The sequence below is a fragment of the Rhinolophus ferrumequinum genome, chromosome X (assembly GCF_004115265.2).
Source record: "Rhinolophus ferrumequinum isolate MPI-CBG mRhiFer1 chromosome X, mRhiFer1_v1.p, whole genome shotgun sequence".
NCBI classification, from domain to species: domain Eukaryota; kingdom Metazoa; phylum Chordata; class Mammalia; order Chiroptera; family Rhinolophidae; genus Rhinolophus; species Rhinolophus ferrumequinum.
The window spans coordinates 76,312,286-76,330,884 of NC_046284.1; the positions used below are offsets into that span (position 1 = coordinate 76,312,286).

The 18,599-nt window shown below is 38.7% G+C and overlaps 1 protein-coding gene across 1 annotated transcript; it reads right to left on the reverse strand.

Moving 5' to 3' along the window:
- Positions 1 to 17,232: 17,232 nt before the first annotated feature.
- Positions 17,233 to 17,346, reverse strand: LOC117027067 (thymosin beta-4-like). Its single transcript, XM_033114491.1, has one exon. It carries the CDS (start codon positions 17,344 to 17,346, stop codon positions 17,233 to 17,235), a length of 114 nt encoding a protein of 37 aa, XP_032970382.1.
- Positions 17,347 to 18,599: the final 1,253 nt, after the last annotated feature.

Here is an 18,599-nt window from a genome sequence, read left to right on the forward strand (position 1 = left end):
TTATTTTTTTTATTTTTTTATTTTTTAATTTATTGGGGTGACAATTGTTAGTAGAATTACATAGATTTCAGTTGTGCAATTCTGAATCACATCATCCATAAATCACACTGTGTGTTCACCACCCAGAGTCAGCTCCCCTTCCATCACCGTACATTTGATCCCCCTCACCCTCATCCCCCCCCCCCCAACCCCCTTACGCTCTGGTAACCACCAAATTACGTTCCCCAGATTAATTTTCAAACCCCGTGGCCATCCTGTGGTCACCGACTGCCCTCCAATCCCCTCACCCTCCCCCCCACCCCCCACTCCCCCCGCCCATCTAGCAACCCTCAGTTTTTCCTCATTGTCTCCCAAACAGTTTCTGATTAGTTCATTCACTTATTCTTTTCTTTAGAATCCGCAAATAAGTGAGATCATATGGAACTTATCTTTCTCTGTCTGACTTATTTCACTTAACATAATGTTCTCTAGATCCATCCATGTTGTTGCAAATGGTAAGATTTCTTTCTTCCTTATGGCTGCATAATACTCCATTGTATAAATGTACCACAGTTTCTTAATCCAGTCATCTACCGATGGGCATTTTGGTTGTTTCCATGTCTTAGCTATTGTGTATAGTGCTGCAATAAACATAGGAGTGCATAGAGATTTTTGAATTGAAGTTCTGGATTTCTCCGGATAGATACCTAGGAGTGGAATTACTGGATCATAAGGTAGTTCCATTTTCAGAATTTTGAGATACCTCCATACTGTTTTCCATAGCGGCTGCACCAGTCTGCAATCCCACCAACAGTGCACAAGCGTTCCCTTTTCTCCAAATCCACGCCAGCACTTGTTGTTTGTTGATTTATTGATGATAGCCATTCTGACTGGGGTGAGGTGGTATCTCATTGTGGTTTTTATTTGCATTTCTCTGATGGTTAGCGAGGTTGAGCATTTCTTCATATGTCTGTTTGCCATCTGTATGTCCTTTTCAGAAAAATGTCTCTTCAAGTCCTCTGCCCATTTTTTAATTGGATCGTTTGTTTTTTTGGAGTTGGGTTGAGTAAGTTTTCCATAGATTTGTGATATTAATCCCTTATCAGATATATCACTGGCAAATATCTTTTCCCATTCAGTAGGATCCCTTCTTGTTTTTTTTTTTTTTTTATTCTTTTTTTTTTTATTATTATTTTTTTTAATTTATTGGGGTGACAATTGTTAGTAGAATTACATAGATTTCAGTTGTGCAATTCTGAATCACATCATCCATAAATCACACTGTGTGTTCACCACCCAGAGTCAGCTCCCCTTCCATCACCGTACATTTGATCCCCCTCACCCTCATCCCCCACCCCCCAACCCCCTTACGCTCTGGTAACCACCAAATTACGTTCCCCAGATTAATTTTCAAACCCCGTGGCCATCCTGTGGTCACCGACTGCCCTCCAATCCCCTCACCCTCCCCCCCACCCCCCACTCCCCCCGCCCATCTAGCAACCCTCAGTTTTCCCTCATTGTCTCCCAAACAGTTTCTGATTAGTTCATTCACTTATTCTTTTCTTTAGAATCCGCAAATAAGTGAGATCATATGGAACTTATCTTTCTCTGTCTGACTTATTTCACTTAACATAATGTTCTCTAGATCCATCCATGTTGTTGCAAATGGTAAGATTTCTTTCTTCCTTATGGCTGCATAATACTCCATTGTATAAATGTACCACAGTTTCTTAATCCAGTCATCTACCGATGGGCATTTTGGTTGTTTCCATGTCTTAGCTATTGTGTATAGTGCTGCAATAAACATAGGAGTGCATAGAGATTTTTGAATTGAAGTTCTGGATTTCTCCGGATAGATACCTAGGAGTGGAATTACTGGATCATAAGGTAGTTCCATTTTCAGAATTTTGAGATACCTCCATACTGTTTTCCATAGCGGCTGCACCAGTCTGCAATCCCACCAACAGTGCACAAGCGTTCCCTTTTCTCCACATCCGCGCCAGCACTTGTTGTTTGTTGATTTATTGATGATAGCCATTCTGACTGGGGTGAGGTGGTATCTCATTGTGGTTTTTATTTGCATTTCTCTGATGGTTAGTGAGGTTGAGCATTTCTTCATATGTCTGTTTGCCATCTGTATGTCCTTTTCAGAAAAATGTCTCTTCAAGTCCTCTGCCCATTTTTTAATTGGATCGTTTGTTTTTTTGGAGTTGGGTTGAGTAAGTTTTCCATAGATTTGTGATATTAATCCCTTATCAGATATATCACTGGCAAATATCTTTTCCCATTCAGTAGGATCCCTTCTTGTTTTATTGATGGTTTCCTTTGCTGTGAAAAAACTTTTTAGTTTGATATAATCCCACATGTTTATTCTTTCTCTTAGTTCCCTCGCGCGAGGGTGTATATCAGTAAAAATCTTACTCCGGGTAATGTCTGAGAAGTTTCTTCCTATATTTTCTTCTAGGTATTTTATGGTTTCAGACCTTACATTTAGGTCTTTAAGCCATTTTGAATTTATTTTTGTATATGGTGTAAGGAGGTGGTCCAACTTCATTTTTTTGCATGTGTCTGTCCAGGTTTCCCAGCACCATTTATTGAATAGACTGTCATTACTCCATCGTACATTCTTGCTTCCATTGTCGTAGATTAAATGGCCATATAGGCGTGGATTTATTTCTGGACTCTCTATTCTGTTCCATTGATCTATGTGTCTGTTTTTATGCCAGTACCATGCTGTTTTGATTACTGTAGCCTTGTAGTATAATTTGAAGTCAGGTATTGTTATACCTCCCACTTTGTTCTTATTTCTCAAGATTGCCTTTGCTATTCGGGGTCTTTTATGGTCCCATATAAATTTTAGGATTATATGTTCTATTTCTGTGAAAAACGACGTTGGCAGTTTGATAGGAATTGCATTGAATATGTATATTACCTTAGGCAGTATGGACATTTTAACTATATTAATTCTTCCTATCCATGAACATGATATGTGTTTCCATCTATTTATATCTTCCTTCATTCCTTTCATCAGTGTCTTATAATTTTCTGAGTATAGATCTTTTACTTCTTTGGTTAAATTTATTCCCAGGTATTTTATAGTCTTTGGAGCGATTGTAAATGGGATTGTTTTTTTAATTTCTCCTTCTGATGTTTTATTATTGGTATATACAAATGCAACTGATTTCTGAATATTAATTTTGTATCCTGCCACTTTACTAAATTCATCTATCAGCTCTAATAGCTTCTTGGTGGAGTCTTTAGGGTTCTCTATATATAGTATCATATCATCTGCATACAATGATAACTTTACTTCCTCCTTACCAATCTGGATGCCTTTTATTTCTTTTTCTTGTATGATTGCTGTGGCAAGAACTTCCAGAACTATGTTGAATAGAAGCGGAGATAATGGACATCCTTGCCTTGTTCCTGATCTTAGGGGGAATGGTTTTAGCTTTTCCCCATTGAGTATGATGTTAGCTGTGGGTTTGTCATATATGGCCTTTATTATGTTGAGATAAGATCCCTCTATTCCCACTTTCTTAAGGGTTTTTATCATAAATGGATGTTGGATTTTATCAAATGCTTTTTCTGCATCTATTGATATGATCATGTGATTTTTATTTTTCATTTTGTTAATGTGGTGTATCACATTAATAGATTTGCGGATGTTGAACCACCCCTGCATACCAGGGATGAATCCCACTTGATCGTGGTGAATGATCTTTTTAATGTATTGCTGAATTCTGTTTGCTAATATTTTGTTGAGGATTTTTGCATCTATGTTCATTAAAGATATCGGCCTGTAGTTTTCTTTTTTTGTGGTGTCTTTGTCTAATTTTGGGATCAGGGTGATAGTGGCTTCGTAAAAAGTGTTTGGGAGTCTTCCCTCCTTCTGGATTTTTTGGAAGAGCTTCAGGAGAATTGGTGATAATTCTTTTTTGAACGCTTTGTAAAATTCACCTGTAAAGCCATCTGGTCCAGGGCTTTTGTTTGTTGGGAGACTGTTGATTACTGATTCAATTTCCGTGGTGGTAATCAGTCTATTCAGGTTTTCTGTTTCTTCTTGAGTTAGCCTTGGAAGGTTGTATGCCTCTAGAAAATTGGCCATTTCTTCCAGATTGTCAAATTTGTTGGCATATAGTTGCTCATAGTGATTTCTTAAATTTTTTTGTATTTCTGTGGTGTCTGTTGTCACTTCTCCTCTTTCATTTCTGATTTTATTAATTTGGGTCCTCTCTCTCTTTTTTTTTTTAATGAGTCTGGCTAAAGGTTTGTTGATTTTTTTTATCTTCTCTAAGAACCAACTCTTGGATTCCTTGATCTTTTGTATTGTTTTCCTGGTTTCTATTTCATTTGTTTCTGCTCTGCTCTGTACTATCTCCTTCCTTCTACTCCCTTAGGGCTTATTTTGCTGTTCTTTTTCCAGGTCCCTTAAGTGTGAAGATAAACTGTTGATTAGTGATTTTTCTTGTTTCTTTAGGTAGGCCTGCAATGCTATGAATTTCCTCTTAGGACTGCTTCCACGGCATCCCATAGATTTTGGGTCATCGTGTTTTCATTTTCGTTTCTCTCGAGATATCTTTTCATTTCTTCCTTGATCTCCTGGTTGACCCATTCATTAGTTCGTAACATGTTATTCAGCCTCCATGAATTGGTGTGTCTTCCAGCTTTTTTCCTGTAGTTAATTTCTAATTTCATAGCACTGTGGTCAGAGAAGACAATTGGTATGATTTCAATTTTCTTAAATTTATCAAGACTTGTTTTGTGGCCTAGCATATGGTCTATCTTGGAAAATGTTCCATGTGCGCTTGAGAAGAACGTGTATTTTGCAGCACTGGGGTGAAATGCTCTGAAAATATTGCTTAAATCCAACTGGTCCAATGTGTCATTTAAGGCTGTGTTTTCCATATTGATTTTCTGTCTGGAAGACCTGTCCCTTGTTGTCAGAGGTGTGTTGAAGTCCCCTACTATGATAGTGTTACAGTTGATCTCTGTCTTTATGTCAGTCAATATCTCTTTTATATATTTAGGTGCTCCTATGTTGGGTGCATAGATATTTTCTAGGGTTATGTCCTCTTGTGGGATCGATCCCTTTATTATTATATAGTGCCCATCTTTATCCTTTAATATATTCTTCATTTTAAAGTCTATTTCGTCAGATATAAGTTTTGTAACTCTAGCTTTTTTCTCATTTCCATTTGCATGACATATCTTACTCCAACTCTTCACTTTCAGCCTGTGTGTGTCTTTTCATCTGAGGTGAGACTCTAGTATACAGCATATACAAGGGTCTTACTTTCTTATCCACTCAGCCACCCTATGTCTCTTGATTGGAGCATTTAATCCATTTACCTTTAAAGTGATTATTGATAGGTACATAGTTTTTGCCATTTTTAAATTTGTAGTTCGATTGTTTTCATCTTTCTTCTATTTACAGAAGTCCTTTTAGTATTTCTTGTAATGCTGGCTTGGTGGTAATAAATTCCTTTAGCTTATTTGCCGGCAAGCTCTTTATCTCTCCATCAACCTTAAATGATAGTCTTGCTAGTTAAAGCAATCTAGGTTGTAGGCCTTTGTTTTCCATCACTTTGAGTGTCTCCTGCTACTCCCTCCTGGCCTTCAATGTTTCTGTAGAAAAGTCATTTGATAGTCTTATGGGAGTTCCCTTGTATGTAACCCTCTGTCTTTCTCTTGCTGCTTTTAGGATTCTCTCTTTGTCTTTCAGCTTTGCCATTTTAACTATAATGTGTCTTGGTGTGGACCCGTTTGGGTTTATCCTGGTTGGTATTCTCTGCACTTCCTGGGCTTGTATGTTGGTTTCCTTCATCAGGTTGGGAAAGTTTTCGGACATTATTACTTCAAATATGTTCTCAATCCCTTGCTTCCTCTCTTCACATTCTGGTATTCCTATGATGTGCATGTTGTTGCGCTTGATGTTATCCCAGAGGTCTTTTAAGCCATCCTCATATTTTTTTATTCTTTTTTCTTTCTGTTGTTCCGTTTGGGTTATCTCTGCTACCTTGTCTCCTAAGTCGCTGATTCGATCCTCTGCTTCATCTAACCTGCTGGTAATTCCTTCAAGTGAGTTCTTAATTTTGGTAATTGTGTTCTTTAGTTCTAACTGGTTGTTCGTTATGATTTCTACATCCTTCTTTATGTCTTCTCTAAGCTCCTTAAACATTCTTATCACCAGTGTTCTGAACTCTGTCTCTGAAAGGTTGGTTACGTCTGCTTCATTTGGTTCCAGTTGTGGAGGTTTCTTCTGTTCTTTTATTTGGGATGTGTATCTTTGTTTCCCCATTCTGGCTGACTCTCTGTGTTTGCTTTGATGTATTAGGTAGATCCCCTAGAGTTCTTAGTTCTTGCTAGGTTATCTTATGTAGTATGTGTCCTTTATATTTGACTTGCACTACTTCGTTCTTCTCCTCTGCGTGTGCTCCAAAGGTGACTCTTGTGTTGTGTATATTGTCCTGTTCAAGAAGACCTTTAATTGCTTTTTGCTTGTGAATAGGTGGGGTTAACTCCTAGGCTGACTTGTTGTGAGCCTTGGCTCTGCCCACTGCAGGATGTTCTGCTGCGTAAGGGTTGACCACTTAAATGAGGTTTGGCCTCTATGGGCTCTTGTGCCTGTAGAGAATTCCCTCTGGGTGTGTCACTTGTAGGTCAAACCCGGTAGTACTCTGGTTTGGTCTGGAGTTGGCCTCTGGATATGTTGAATCTTGTGCCTCTTAAGCTGGGCCCTGGTAGGGCAATTTCAGAACAAAGCAAATCACCAAGGACAACAACAACAACGACAACAACAAGGAAAAAAATCAAATACATTCACATGTAAAAACACCCGATAACCCCCACTCGACACAAGCAAAGATATCAAAGATATAAAGACAAAGCAAAACAAAATAAAACAAAGCAAAACAAAAAGCAGCGCCAGTCTTGGCTTAAGCCCACCAAGTCATGTCCAGGTTGTCCTCTGCTGTACCAAAGAGCCCCCTGCTTATTGTGCAGGCAGAGCCTGTCACCTGGTGCCCAGAATGACTTTGGGACTGTAGATTTAAGTGTGTGGGCCTGAGGGGTCTGGATGATAGTTTTTACAAAGTCAGTGCAGTTTCTGCCCTTGCCTGCACATATGCACACTGAGAGTAGCACCACCAGCCCCATGTCCAGTACTCCTGAGTCTTAGGGCACTTCTTCAGTGTGTGTGTGTATGGGGTGGGGGGTGCAGGCGGGAGATTTCTGAGCTCATGAAAGCCCAGAGCTGCGTCTGCCATTTAGTGCTGGTCCCTGGGAGTGTCTCTGCAATTGCACTTGCCCCGCCCTAGGCAGGCCAGAAAGGGTGGGGGCTGGGGATGGAGGGGTCTTCTGTCTCCCAGCCCAGCCGTGTCACACTCTTCCTGCAGGCCAGAAAAGGTGGTGACTAGGGGTGGAGGAGTCTCTTCTCTCCTAGCCCAGCCAAAATCACACTCTTCCCAGCCTCTTCCCTGGGTCAGGGCTGTGTGGCAGTCTTCCCAGAGCCTGAGCACTACTATGGCTCCTCTGTAATCTGACACTACTCATCAGTTCAGAAGCCAGTTTAAGTCTCTGGAAGGGCGGGGTAGGATTGAAAGAGCGGGGGGAAGCGGCACAGGTATGGAGTCTGTGTTCTTTGTCTGCCCTAGGGCCCACTAGCTGCCCTCCCGGCGGGAGAAATCAGCCATGGGACGCAAGGAAAGAGTCCACCTCCTGGTCTCTGTGCTCTCCGTTCCGCCCTGGGATCCCGTGCGTGCCTGGAACTGCGGGTGCCACCGCGGTTTTCACTGCCCCCGCCACCGCCACCGCTGGCTGGGACCCCGCCACGGGCCCGCGCGTTTTCACTCCGCTCCCTTCCTTCCTTCCCCTGCTCGCCCAATTAGCGCACCTTCAAGTAATCCTTCCACGAGTCTCTTAGCTGTTCTGTGTGATGAGCAAAGAGTTCTCTGATGGGTTATAGGTCCCGTTTGTAATAAGATCCGGAGGAGAACTGAGAAAGTGCGCCCTGCTGCCGCAATTCCTATGACGTCATCTCCTTGTATTTCTTAATACCCTCACTTTTTCCCCCTGCCCGCAACCCCCTCCCATTTATCACCCCAATGAATCTAGTATCCATCTGACACCATACAGAGTTATTTTTTATTTCAAATAAAATTCATTCCAATTAATTTAATTTGTATTACACATGATACTAGTTTATCTTTTTCCAAGGTAAACAAAAATGGGAAGAAACCTTTAAGGACATTGTAATCCCATTATAAACATCTTTTTAAGAGGATTACATCATAGAAACTGCTGTATGAGGTGAGCCCCTTGAAATCTACCCTGGAATTTACAACAAATTGAACGGCTATAATTCCACAAAGGAATCCCTGTGCACCAGACTGGCAAGACTAAGAGACGCGCAATTGAAATAATATAAAGTTGGGCAAACTGGGTGAACGAGGTAGGGGAGAAGGGGCAAGGGTGTAGACACCGGCAGCACGTGCCGCAGAATGCAGACTGAGCTCAGAGCTCTGTGCGCCCTGGATTCTGAAGCTACTGGTGTCACAGGAGAGGGAAGAATTCGGACTGTTAGCGCTCGCCTTATGGCCCACAGCCCTGCCTGAAGGAAGAGCATATAACACGCTGAACCCAAAGCTCATGGCAGAGACCCCAGAGCAAAGACTAAGGGAAGAAGGGTGAAAATGGCAGTTCAAGCCCTCACTTCCAAGAAGAGGATGGAAGGCACAGGCATGGAGCCTAGCCAGCCCCACCCTCCCCATCCAGAGCTCTCTTCACCCCCAACTGCCAGTGCTAGAAGCAGAACTGGAGCAGTGTCAGATCAAAGGCAGAATATTTGCAGTTCTGAGAACTGTGGCCCTCAGCCAGAGACTCATGGCCACACTAGTTCCAGGAAAGAGGACAGAGCATTGTGTATAGGACTGGCTGTGCTGGTGGTCACCACCATTGCTAAGAGCCACCTCTCACAATCCACCCCGCACCTGGCCCCACCTATCTAGGTGGATCCCTACTGGGGTAAACAGAGCCGCTGAAACACACAGGCCCTGAAACTGATGCAGAAAGAGCTTTGTAACTTCAGAAGCTCTCCATATCCCCCCATGGAGGTGGTGTCCTGAAACCCAGGTGATCTGCTTACAGAGGAGAAGCCCACCTTCTACGGAATGCCCCCATTGTATGAGAAGCTGGAACAGTGCAGAGAAAATATAACACTACAGCACAAGAGAGAATAAAAGGCTGAGGTCGGAAAGAAAATAAAACACCTACTGGAAAGCAACAAACAAACAAACAAACAATAAAAACCCCTCTTCCTATAAACCTGTTGCAGAACACACTCCTGTAGATGTCTAGGAAGAGAAATAATAATTCATTAATTGCCATGAATCACCAAGGTAACAAGGCAGTGCAGAAAGAAAATGAAAAGTCTCGAGAAAATTAACTTAAAGACATGGAAATATGTGACTTAAATGACAGAGAATTCAAGATTGCAGTTCTGAAAAAACTCAATGAGTTGCAAGAAAACAGAGACAAGCAATTTAATGAACACAGAAACACAATCAAAGAACAAAATGAACATTTTACCAAAGAGATTGAAATTTTAAAAAAGAACCAAACCGAATTTTTGGAGATTAAGAACTCAATAAAAGAAATGAAGAATGAAATAGCCAGCTTAGGTAATAGAGTGGATGAGATAGAGGAAAGAATCAGTGACATTGAAGATAGAAATCTGGAAATGACACAGATAAATAAGAGAGAGACTTGAAAGTTGAAAGAAATGAAAGAAATCTACAAAAACTTTCTGATTCCATCAGAAAGAGCAATATAAGAATAATTGACATACCAGGAGGAGAAGAAACGGAGAAGGGAAGAGAGAAACAGAGAGTATATTCAACAAATAGTATTGAGAAAATCCCAAACTAGTGGAAAGAACTGGATCCTCGAATCCAAGAAGCAAATAGAACACCTAATTACCTCAATCGCAACAGGCATTCTCCAAGGCACATTGTATTGAAGCTGTCAAAAATTAACGACAAAGAAAGAATCCTCCAGGCAGCCAGAGAAAAGAAGACGGTAACCTACAAAGAAAAGCCCATTAGATTATCATTATATTTTTCAGCAGAAACTCTACAAGGCAGGAGGAAGTGGAATCAAATATTCAAACTATTGAAAGAGAGGAACTATGAGCCAAGAATAATATATCCAGCAAAGATATCCTTTAGATATTAAGGAGGAATAAACACCTCCAGCAGGAGCTGAGGGAATTTTCTAACACACGACCTGTATTACAAGAAATACTGAAGGAGGCTATTTGACCTGAAACTAAAAAGCAAAAGAATGCCAAACCATGAGTAGTATTATGAACAGACAGACTGACATAGGGAACAGCAACACCTGCACCAAATAAGACACTATACACTTAAACATAACATACAGGGTAAAGAAGAAATAAAAAACACTTAAAAAAAGGAAAAAGATAACTTGCTACAGCAGCACAGAATCAACTAATAGCATAAATAGGGATAATTGGTGACAACAAAAACATAAAAGGGAAGAGAGTAAATGTCTCACCCGGCACAAGGGAATGGAGAAGGTAAGCGTGCTCACGAGCATGGAATACTCTAAATGTGAAAATTTCTTTTACATAAAATTAATGGTAACCACTTAAAAGAAATCCAGAACTGAAATATATAACATAAAAGAGGAAAAAACAGAGCAAAAAATCATAGACCACCACCACACTGAAATAATAGACAACAAGAAAAAGGCAAGGAAAGAATGGAGACACAGTCCTACCAGAAAACCAAAGATAGGATAGGAAATCCTCATGTATCAATAAGTACCCTAAATGTAAATGGACTGAACTCACCAATAAAAAGTCACAGAGTAGCAGATTGGATCAAAACACTAACCCAACCATATGCTGCCTCCAAAAGATACATCTCAGCTAAAAGGACAAATATAGACTCAAAGTGAAAGGGTGGAAATTGACACTCCAAGCAAATGGTAGTCACAAAAAAGCAGGTGTAGCCATACTGATATCAGATGAAACAGACTTCAGGATAAAAAAAGGTAGCAAGAGACAAAAATGGACATTTCATAATAATAAAGGGGACTATATAACAAGAAGACATAACAGTCATCAATATTTATGCCCCCAATCAGGGAGCACCAAAATATACAAAGCAACTACTAACAGAACTAAAGGGAGAAATTGCCCAAAACACAATTATAGTAGTGGACGTAAATACATCATTGACAGCTATGGATAGATCATCCAAACAGAAGATAAATAAAGAAATATCAGCCCTAAATGACACGTTAGATGAAATGGACATAATTGACATTTATAGAGCACTTCATCCTAGAACATCAGGCTATACATTCTTCTCTGGTGTACATGGAATATTCTCAAGGATAGAGCATAGGTTGGGATAAAAAGCTAGCTTCAGCAAATTTAAGACGATTGAAATTATACTAAGCATATTCACTGATCACAAAGCTTTGAATTTGTATATCAACTGCAAAAAGAAAGCAGGAAATGTCACAAGTATGTGGAGATTAAACAACATACTCTATTTTTTTTTAAAGTTTTTTTGTTTTTAATTGGGGAAGGAAAACAGGACTTTATTGGGGAACAGTGTGGACTTTCAGGAGTTTTTCCAAGTCAATTTGTTGTCCTTTCAATCTTGGTTGTGGAGGGTGCATTTCAGCTCCAGGTCCAGTTGCTGTTGTTAGTTGCAGGGGGCGCAGCCCACCATCCCTGGTGGGAGTTGAGGAATCGAACCCGCAAACTTTGGAGTTAGGAGCACGGAGCTCCAATCGCCTGAGCCACCAGGCAGGCCCCTAAACAACATACTCTTAAAGAACGACCAGGTCAAAGAAGAAATAAGAGAAGAGATCAAAAGATACATAGAAACAAATGATAATGAAAATACATCCTACCAAAATTTTTGGGATGCAGCAAATGCAGTTTTAAGAGGGAAATTTACATCATTACAGGCCTATCTGAAGAAAAAAGAAAAATCCCAGGTAAATAGCTTCATGTTACACCTTAAAGAACTGGAAGAAGAAGAACAAATGAAACCCCAAAGTCAGCAGAAGGAAGGAAATAATAAAAATTAGAGCAGAGCTAAATGAAATAAAGAACAGAAAGACAATAGAAAAAAATAATGTGACAAAGAGCTGGTTCTCTGAAAAGATTAATAAAATTGACAAACCCTTGGCTAGACTCAGTAAGATAAAAAGAGAAAAGACACAAATAAGGAAAATCAGAAATGAAAGAGGGGAAGTTACCATGGATGCCACAGAAATAGAAACGATTATCCAAGAATACTATGAAGGGCTATCTGCCACAAAATTCAATAACCTAGTAGAAATGAACAAGTTCTAGAATTACATAGCCTTCCTAGGCTGAACCATGAAGAATTGTAAAATCTAAATAGGCCGATCACCAGTAAGGAAATTGAATCAGTCATCTGAAACCTGCGCAAAAGCAAAAGTCCAGGACTTCCCTAGTGAATTCTACCAAACATTCAAAGAGGTTCTAATACCTGTTCTACTCAAACACTTCCAAAAAATGAAAGAAGAGAATACTCCGTAACTCATTTTATGAGGCCAACATTACCCTGATACCAAAACCTGGTAAGGATAACACACAAAAAAAATTACAAACCAATATCTCTGATGGATACAGATGCAAAAATCTAAACCAAATTCTAGGAAATCGAATGCAACAATGCATTTTAAAAAAGTGTACATCACGACCAAGTTGGGTTCATCCCAGGGGCACAAGGATAGTTCAACATATGCAAAATGATCAATGTCATACACCATATAAACAAAAAAGGACAAAAATTGTATGATTATATCAACAGATGCAGAAAAAGCATTTGACATGATACAACATCCGTTTATGATTAAAACACTTAATAAAATGGGTGTAAAAGGAAAACACCTTAACATAATCAAGGCCATATATGACAAACCGTCAGCTAATATCATAATTAATGGTAAAAACTTATCAGGATGTACGTTCAGGAACAAGATATGGCTGTCCCATATCACCTCTGGTTTTCAACGTAGTATTGGAAGTCCTAGCCAGAGCAATCAGGCAAGAGATAGGAATAAAAGGCATCCAAATAGGCAATGAAGAAGTTAAATTGTCACTCTTTGCAGATGACATGATGCTACATATAGAAAACCTTAAAGACTCCACCAAAAAGCTATTAGAAACAATCAACGAATACACTAAAGTTTCCGGCTACAAAATCAATGTACAAAAGTCCATTGAATTCCTATATACTAAAAATGAAATCTCAGAAAAAGAAATTAAAAAAATCCCTTTTGCATTTGCAACAAAAAGAATGAACACCTAGGAATAAACTTAACCAAGGATGTGAAAGACGTATATGCTGAAAACTATAAGATATTTTAGAAGAAATTGAAGAAGACACAAAGAAATGGAAAGATATTCTGTGCTCATGGATTGGAAGAATCAACATAGTTAAAATCGTCATATTACCCTAAGCAATATACAGATTTAATGTAATTCCTATCAAAATCGCAATGACATTTTTTAAAGAAATAGAACAAAAAATCATCAGATTTGTTAGGAACCACTAAAGACTCCGAATATCCAAAGCAATCCTAAGAAAAAAGAACAATGCTTGAGGTATCACACTCCCTGACTTTAGCTTGTACTACAGGGCAACAATAATCCAAACAGCATGGTATTGGCAGAAAAACAGACCCATAGACCAATGGAATAGAACTGAGAACCTAGATCTAAAACCCGATAAACATGGACAGATAATTTTTAACAAGGAAGCCAAAAACATACAATGGAGAAAAGACAGCCTCTTCAATAAATGGTGCTGGGAGAATTGGAAAGCCATGTGCAAAAGAATGAAACTGGACTGCTGTCACCATGTACCAAAATTAATTCAAAATGGATCAAAGACTTAAGCATAAGACCTGAGATAATAAACTGTATAGAAGAAAACACAGGTACTAAATTTATGGACCTTGGGTTCAGAGATCCTTTTATGAATTTGACTCCAAAGGCAAGGGAAGTAAAAGCTAAAATAAATGAATGGGACTATATCAAACTCAAAATCTGCACAGCAAAAGAAACCATCGACAAAATAAAGAGGCAACCAACTGAATGGGAGAAGATTTTTGCAAACAGTGCCTCCGATAAGGGGCTAATATCCAAAATATACAGGGAACTCACGTAACTCACCAACTAAAAAACAAACAACCCAATTGTAAAATGGGTAGAGGACCTGAAGAGACATTTCTCCAAAGAGGACATCCAAATGGCAAATAGACATATGAAAAAATGCTCAACATCACTAATCATCAGAGAAATGCAAATAAAAACCACAATGAGATATCACCTCACCCCAGTCAGAATGGCTATTATCAACAAGACAAATAGTAACAAGTGTTGGAGAGGCTGTGGAGAAAAAGGAACCCTCATAGACTGTTGGTGGGAATGCAGACTGGTGCAGCCCCCGTGGAAGGAAGCATGGGAGGTTCCTCAAAAAATTACGAATAGAATTACCATATGACCTAGCAAGCCCTCTCCTGGGTATCTAAGCAAAATATCTGAAAGCATTTAGTCCTAAACACAAGTGTGCTCAGATGTTCATTATAGTTTTATTTACTGTGGCCAAGACATGGAAACAACCAAAATGTCCTTCGATAGAGTAATGGATAAAGAAGTTGTGATATATATACACAATGGAATACTATTCAGCGGTAAGAAAAGATGAAATAGGACCATTTGTGACAACATGGATGGATCTTGAGATTATAATGCTAAGCGAAATAAGTCAGACAGAAAAGTAGAGAACCGTATGCTTTCAGTGATATGTGGTATATAAACCATAAACAACAAAAGAACAAGACAAACAAATGAGAAGTAAGAACTCATAGACACAGACAATAGTTTAGTGGTTACCAGAAGGTAAGGGGTGTGGGGGGTGGTAGATGAGGGTAAGGGGGATCAAATATATGGTGATGGAAGGAGAACTGCCTCCGGGTGGTGAACACACAATGGGATTTATAGATGATGTAATACAGAATTGTACACCTGAAATCTATGTAATTTTACTAACAATTGTCACCCCAATAAATTTTAAAAAACAACAACTCATAGACACAGACAGTAGTTTAGTGGTTACCAGAAGGTAAGGGGGGAGGAGGATGGTAGATGAGGGTAAAGGGGATCAAATATATGGTGATAGCTTCATTCTTTCACACATGGCTTTCCATTTCTCCCAGCACCATTCATTGAAGAGGCTGTGTTTTCTCCACTGTATGCTTTTGGCTTTTTGTCGAAAATTATGTGTCCATATTTATGTGGGTTTATTTCTGCGTTTTCAATTCTATCCTATTGGTCTTTGTGTCTGTTTTTATGCCTATACCATGCTGTTTTTTGTTGCTATGTAGTAGGAGTTGAAGTTAGGGAGTGTGAAACGTGCAGCATTATTCTTTTTTTCTTAGGATTGGTTTGGCTATTCAGGGTCTTTTGTTGTTCCATGCAAATCTGATGATTTTTTTGTTCTATTTCTTTAAAAATGCTTTTGGGATTTTGATGTGGATTGCATTAAATCTGTATATTGCTTTGGGTAATATGGCCATTTTAACTATGTTGATACTTCCAGTCTATGAACACAGAATATCTTTTCCTTTCTTTGTGTGTTCTTCAATTTTTTTCAAAAAATGTCATATAGTTTTCAGTGTTTAGGTCCTTCACATCTTTGGTTAAGTTTATTCCTTTGTATTTTATTCTTTTTGCTACAATTGCAAAAGGAATTGTTTTTTTCAATTTCTTTTTCTGAGATTTCATTGTTAGTATACAGGAATGCAATGGACTTCTGTTGATTTCATAGCCAACAACTTTACTATATTCGTTTATTGTTTCTAATAGCTTTTTGGTGGACTCTTTAGGATTTTCTATATATAACATCATGTCATCTGCAAAAAGTGACAATTTAACTTCCTCATTTGCAATTCAGATGCCTTTTATTTTTTTCTTTTACCTGATTGCTCAGGCTAGGCCTTCCAATACTATGTTGAAAAGCAGTTGACACTATACATGGTTATTTTAATATTATTGACTATATTTCTTATGCTATACCTTATATCCCCTTGAATACTTTGTAACAACCAATTTGTACTTAAAACCTTCCATTTTTTTCACCTGCTCCCAACTCCCATCCCATTTGTTAATCATCTAAATATTTTCTGTTCATATTTTTCTTTTTTGTTGGTTTATTTTGTTCTGTAGATTCTACTTATACTGAAATCATATGACATTTGCCTTTCTCTTTCTGACATACTATATTTTACACAATATCCTCTAGGTCCATCCATGTTGCTGCAGATGGCAAGATTTCATTCTTTTTTATGGCTAAGTAATATTCCCTTGTATATATGTACTACCTCTTCTTTATCCATTCATCAACTCAGGGATACCCACGTTGCCTTTATATCTTGGCTATTGTAAATAATGCTGCAGTGAACGTATGGATACAGATGTCCCTTTGAAGTACCGTGTTTGGTTTCTTTGAGTAAATACCAAGAATTGGGATTACTGGGTCCTTCTCTGTCTCTTGTTATAGCCTTTGTTTTAAAGTCTATATTGTCTGGTACAAGTATTGTGCCCCAGCTTTTCTTGTTGTTTCTGTTTTCACATAATATCGGTTTCTGTCCCTTTATTTTCAGCCTGTGTGTGTCTTTCCATCTGAAGTCTCTTGTAGGCAGTATATGTAAGGGTCTTATTTTCTTTTCAATTCAGCCTCCCTATTTCTTTTTATTCTTCAGGTTTTAAAAATTTTTATTTGCATTATGAAAAAATTGTGCGTTCCAATAATTAAAATAATTTTAATAGAATAAAATGGCACTCTGACTAAACTGCATTTTACAGCCTGCAGGACACCTTGGATCAGCTTGATATTTACTGTAGCTTTCCCTGTCATCCCACCCAGCTTCTGCCTTTACCAACATGCAAGTTCTTTTCCCCCCTGCCAGCTAGCCAGGTATGTGGGAGAAGCTGGTGTGGCCTTCGTTGTCAGTAGTTCTGATGTGAAAAGGGGTAACACAGTCATTTTAAACTTGTTCCAACCTCTTTGCATCTTACAAAGTTAAACAGCTAAAAGAAGTAAAATAAGGCAATTCTTGTGGAATGTACAGTGTGTATTGGCGGTGCATGCCTCATTACGATTCGCCTGCTTGCTTCTAGTGTTCAACCGTTTTTTTTGAAGGCAGTTGATTTTTCTCATGTGTTTCCATCTTCTTCAGTTTAGACTTATCAAATTTCTTAATCTCAGCCACATCAGGTTTGTCAGACATGGTTGCAAAGGAAGAGGAGCGAGGCTCGCGAACGAGTAGAATCCAATCTACTCAGTGGCCGTCGTTGAGTCTCCCTATTTCTTCTGATTGGAATATTTAATCCCTTCACATTTAAAGTAAATTGTTGATAGACATGTAGTTATTGTCATTTTATTATTCATATTTTTTAATCTTTTTTTTTTTCATCTTAAAGAAGTCCCTCTAAGTTTCCTTGTAATACTGGTTTGGTGGTGATGAACTCCTTCAGTGTTTTCTTTGTTTTTTGATTCTAAATGAAAGCTTTGCTGGTAAAGTAATTTTTGTTTTAGGTCCCTGCTTTTCCTCATTTTGAATATATCGTGCCAATCCCTTTGGCCTGCAAAGTTTCTGTTGAGAAATCAGCTGACAGTCTTATGAGAGCTCCCTTGAAGGTAACTAATTGCTTTTCTCTTGCTGCTTTTAAGATTTTTTCTGTATCTTTAACCTTTGGCGTTTAATTATGGTGTGTCTTGGTGTTGGTCTCTTTGGCTTCATCTTATTTGGGGCTCTGTGCTTCCTGGGCTTCTATGTCTATTTCCTTCTCCAGGGTAGGGAAATTTTGCATCATTGTTTCTTCAAACAGATTATCAATTCCTTGCTCTCTCTCTTCTCCTGGTAACAAAACTGATGCCAATGTTGGTACACTTGATGTTGTCCCAGAGGTCCCTTAACTGTCCTCATTTTTTTGTAATACTTTTTCTTTCTGCTTTCTGATTTTTTTTGCTACCTTATCTTCTAAATTGCTGATTCAGTCTTCTGCTTCATCGAATCTACTGTTGATTCCCTCTAATATATTCAGTTATTATATTCTTTATCTCTGACTAGTACTTTTTTTTAATGCTTTCTATCTCCATGTTTATGTTTCTTATCTCTTTGTTGAATTTCTCACTGAGATCATTGAGCATCTTTATAACCAGTGTTTTGAACTCTGGATCTGGTAGATTGCTTGTCTCCATTTTGTTTAGTTCTTTTTCTGGAGCTTTGTTTTGTTCTTTTATTTGGACATGTTTCTTTGTCTCTCCATTTTTGCTGTTTCCCTGTGTTTGTTTCTATGTGTTAGGTAGAGCTACTATATTTTGTGGTCTTAGTAGAATGTTCTTATGTAGTAGGTGTCTTGTGGGGCCCAGTGGCACAGTTTCCCTGGTCACCAGAGTCAGGTGCTCCAGTTGTGTCTCTTGTGTACATTTTGTGTGCCCTCCTGTTGTAATTGAGCCTTGGTTGGTGTTTTCATGTCA

Coding starts and splice junctions, on each gene's coding strand:
- LOC117027067 (XM_033114491.1), bottom strand. CDS start 17,346: ATGTCTGACAAACCTGATGTGGCTGAGATTAAGAAATTTGATAAGTCT.